This window comes from Euphorbia lathyris, chromosome 9, assembly GCF_963576675.1.
Source record: "Euphorbia lathyris chromosome 9, ddEupLath1.1, whole genome shotgun sequence".
In the NCBI taxonomy this organism is placed as follows: Eukaryota; Viridiplantae; Streptophyta; class Magnoliopsida; order Malpighiales; family Euphorbiaceae; genus Euphorbia; species Euphorbia lathyris.
Window position 1 is genome coordinate 56,004,856 of NC_088918.1, and position 4,013 is coordinate 56,008,868.

At 32.7% G+C, this 4,013-nt stretch overlaps 1 protein-coding gene across 1 annotated transcript; it reads left to right on the top strand.

Moving 5' to 3' along the window:
- The first annotated feature begins 210 nt into the window (after nt 1-210).
- LOC136206295 (nuclear transcription factor Y subunit B-6) lies at nt 211-2,536 on the top strand. The gene is made up of 2 exons (XM_065997296.1): nt 211-315; nt 1,752-2,536. The coding sequence occupies exons 1-2, from the start codon at nt 255-257 to the stop codon at nt 2,327-2,329; spliced, it is 639 nt and encodes a 212-aa protein (XP_065853368.1). The 5' UTR covers nt 211-254; the 3' UTR covers nt 2,330-2,536.
- The last annotated feature ends 1,477 nt before the right edge of the window (nt 2,537-4,013 follow it).

Consider the following 4,013-nt stretch of genomic DNA (forward strand, 5'->3'; position numbering starts at 1 on the left):
AAGAACATGTTAGAGAGAAAGATACTGTAAAGAATTATTAACATACAATGGTAAATAAAATAGAAAAATAGTATTTAATATTGAAAAATCAATTTAATGTTGGTGATAAAAAAAAGGGAAAAGAAGGAATCCTCGTTGACGTCGCCCCCATACACGTGGTTCCAAATGTAAAGATTATAAGTAGCTAATAGGTCATATCAATATCATATTCACCATTTTTTTTTTTTTTGATTTGGTCTCCTAAAACAGAAGTGATGGAACAACGTGGTGGTGGTTTCCATGGCTACCGCCCCAAGCTCCCTTCTTCTAACTCAGGTTCTCTTTCTCTCTAATCAAAATGCATGTCTTCTTCACCTTACTTATTTATTTTTCCATCACAAAATTATCTTAATTTTCTTGCATGCAAATGATTAAATCATTTCCTATTCTCCACATTTCAATAAACTGTGATCCATCTTCATAAGTTAGGGCTTGATAATCTGCACTTCACTTCTTTATATGTAAGAAAAAAAAAGGAATGCATTTATGTATGATTACCAAATTAATTTCTTAAAAATGATATGTTCATGTTCATCCATCTGCATTATATTTCAGCAGCAAAACTAAAGGTGGTTTTTGCTGAAAATCAATTGTTTGAAAGTGAAACAGAAAATCCTGAAAAAGCATAACATAAATTAGCTGGTTTGGTTTATCAACAAATGGCATACCCACTCTTACAAGTGGCGTCCATGCATTTCTCTCTTCAAAAACACTCCCTTTCTTTTTTTATTTTATTTGTTAATTGCAAACCTGGTTTTCTGGCTGTTTACTTAATTACTAATTAATTAGTAAAATTGTTGATTTTAATTTGTAAAATCTAAAATGAACAGATTTTAAATATAAGTAACACTTAATTTATTATAACATTATGGGATAAGTTCTAAAAATAGATTCCATGTTGAACAAATTTGTCCATAACATTGATAATTTGATAAAAAATATAGGTGTATTTTATCACAACTGATGAATAGACGTGAGAAAAATTAAAAATATTACACTAAATTTTATACGAAATGAATAAAAAAATCCAAATATTTCATCTAATTTAAAAATATTAAATAAATTTATAAATTCATTTCATACTTGAGTTAATAAAAAAATATAATAATATTACATTTCAAACTACGTACTTGCAAAGAAATTTTCTCCTACGTAATTTGTGAACAAGACAAAATTACATACACGTTGAATTCAAAATGTAAACCCGACCACCTTTTCATTTTCTTTTATTCTCATTTCATATATAATTTGATTATCGCAGCTTTTGCCCTTAATTAACGTTTATTTGACCCTTTTTTTTATATGAAAAAGAATGCAATATCTTCACCACTAGTCTCTCATTAAATCATATGGTTATCAACAAAAGTGGGTGAATTGAGAAACTGCTAATTTTCTTAGGCAATTTAATTGATTGCTAAACCCAAAATTATATCGTAAGCGCATTACTTCACAAGTATAATAAAATTTCTCAGGTTTTCGGAGGCAAATAGACTTACAAAAATTGACTAATTTTAGAGTGCTTCTGCATTAATACTCTACCAATTAATGCATGACACGTGTATGTATTTTTTTCCTTCCACCAATCATGCTTATGTAGTGAGATTAAAAACAGTTTTGATTGGTCGGGAGTATTATTCCTAAAATACTGTAAAATTTCTCTGCTTCAATGGACAACTAACATTCTAACAAATGTTAGTGTGAATTTGTTGCAGGGCTGAAATTATCAGAGATCAACATGAGACTAGATGAGATAGCTCATGGCAACAACAACAATAACAATCAATCCACAACTGATGACAATGAATGCATTGTAAGAGAGCAAGACAGGTTCATGCCAATTGCAAACGTTATCCGGATCATGCGTAAAATGCTTCCACCGCACGCTAAAATATCCGATGATGCAAAGGAAACAATCCAAGAATGCGTTTCGGAGTTCATAAGCTTCGTCACAAGCGAAGCCAACGAACGCTGCCAACGCGAGCAGCGCAAGACCATCACTGCTGAGGACGTGCTTTATGCGATGAGCAAGCTAGGGTTCGACGACTACATTGAACCCTTGACTATGTATCTTCACCGGTACCGCGAGATGGAGGGAGAACGCAGCTCGATAAGAGGGGAGCCATTGGTGAAGAGAGGAGTTGAGTTCGGGACATTGGGTGCATTTGCACCGGCATTTCATATGGGTCATCACCATGGATTTTTCGGAGGGGCTGGCATGGGAGGATATTTGAGGGATCCTTCTAATGCCACTTCTTCTCAGACCGAAAGTACATTTCCTCAGCATAAATGAGGGAGGGAGGGAGGATGATGTAATCTGCTAATTAAACCTAGTTGGTAATTTGAATTATGAGAGATTTCATTAGTAGTTTGGTTGTTTTTATGACATAACTTGGGGTTCATGTTGCGTTGAGCAAAAACTTCTTCACTCGTTGCATCATTATGTGTGTCTTTCTCATTAACTGGCTTTGTTATGACAATGTTTCTTTATTTTCTCCTACTTTTCATTTTCTCTTTTCTAAGTGCAAAATTAAGTATTTGCTTATTAGTTCTTACTTTTATATAAATCATATGGGGCTCCCGGAGTCAGTGGCGAATACAGGATTAGTCGGTTGGGGGGCCGATTTTACACGCGCGTTCGGAATTTTTTTTTTGTGTGGCTAAATCGAACTTGCTTAATTTTTTTTGTATATATGCATGTTATAATTTGAATGGTCAAGAACCAATTTTAAGGAGACCTAAGAGCAAAAAATTAGAAATTTGGATTTAGAAATATCTAGCAGGCCTAAAAAAAATTAGAAATTTGGATTTATGTAGTACCTAATAGGTCTAAAATATTAAAATTTTGAATTTTGGACAAGCCTAACACGTAATGAGATATATTTAATTTTTTTTTATTAATTCAATACTAGTTTCTAAAAAAATTTATAACATTTTTACATTTTTTTATTTTTAGTTTTAAAATTTAATTTAGAAATTAAGTTGTTTGAGTCTTAAAAATAAGAAATTAATTTTTTTAATAGAAAAGACATAATAAAAATGAGTTCAAAAGTGTTATGAAAATAAATAAATAAATAAATAATGGTAACATAGTTTTATAATTATTGAAAAATAAAATTTAAATAAATAAACACTTTCTAAAATAAATTGAGGTTAGGGGGAATTGAACCTAGGACCTTTTAAAAAAAAGCACAATGTTTTAACCATCTCATCTACCTTTAAACAATAAAATATTACTACACCGAATCTATATACACTAATATTTGGGGGGGCCGAAACTAATCGTGATCATGGTGGTTCCGGTGGCCGGAGGGGCCCGGCCCCCCCAGGCCCCTCCCTGTATACGCCCCTGCCCGGAGTTCCATTTGATATAGAACTCTCGGAGCCCCCCTAGAGACTATGTTTGCCAATACACCAACAAGAGTCTTTAATCGAGAATTTCCCGACCCCTAATAGTCATCTCAAAACAAATATATCTCGACTTAGCTCCAATACTTGTTTGCATAAACTCACCTCGTGTGAAATATTTTTCGTTGAAATGTTTGCTGCATATTAACGAATGGAGATGAGTTAAAAGTCTCCAGCCTTGTTTAGCAAGAAGAGGTTAAGTTAAAAGACTTTAGGTTTCAAAAGCCTAAACCCCAATTCTTTTAACAAATAAAGTTGTCCCAACTCATCCAAAGAATCTTACATCTTTAAGAAAAGGAATCCCACCAAAACTGAGCTATCATGAATTGAATAATCCTGTATGAACATAACAAGCATCTCTTAAGCTTTGATGTATCGAGAATAGTCATCTACCACAACTAATGAAAATATTCTTCCGCCTAGACTCAAAGCTGAACGGGGTCAAAGAGATCTAGTTGTAGCAGTTTAATGGACGTTTGGTTGAAATAAGATTTTTGCTTTTAAAAGATTTTCTAGCTTGTTTTCCTTATTGACAAGCATTGTATAAATGATTTTTTTCCAATTTTAAG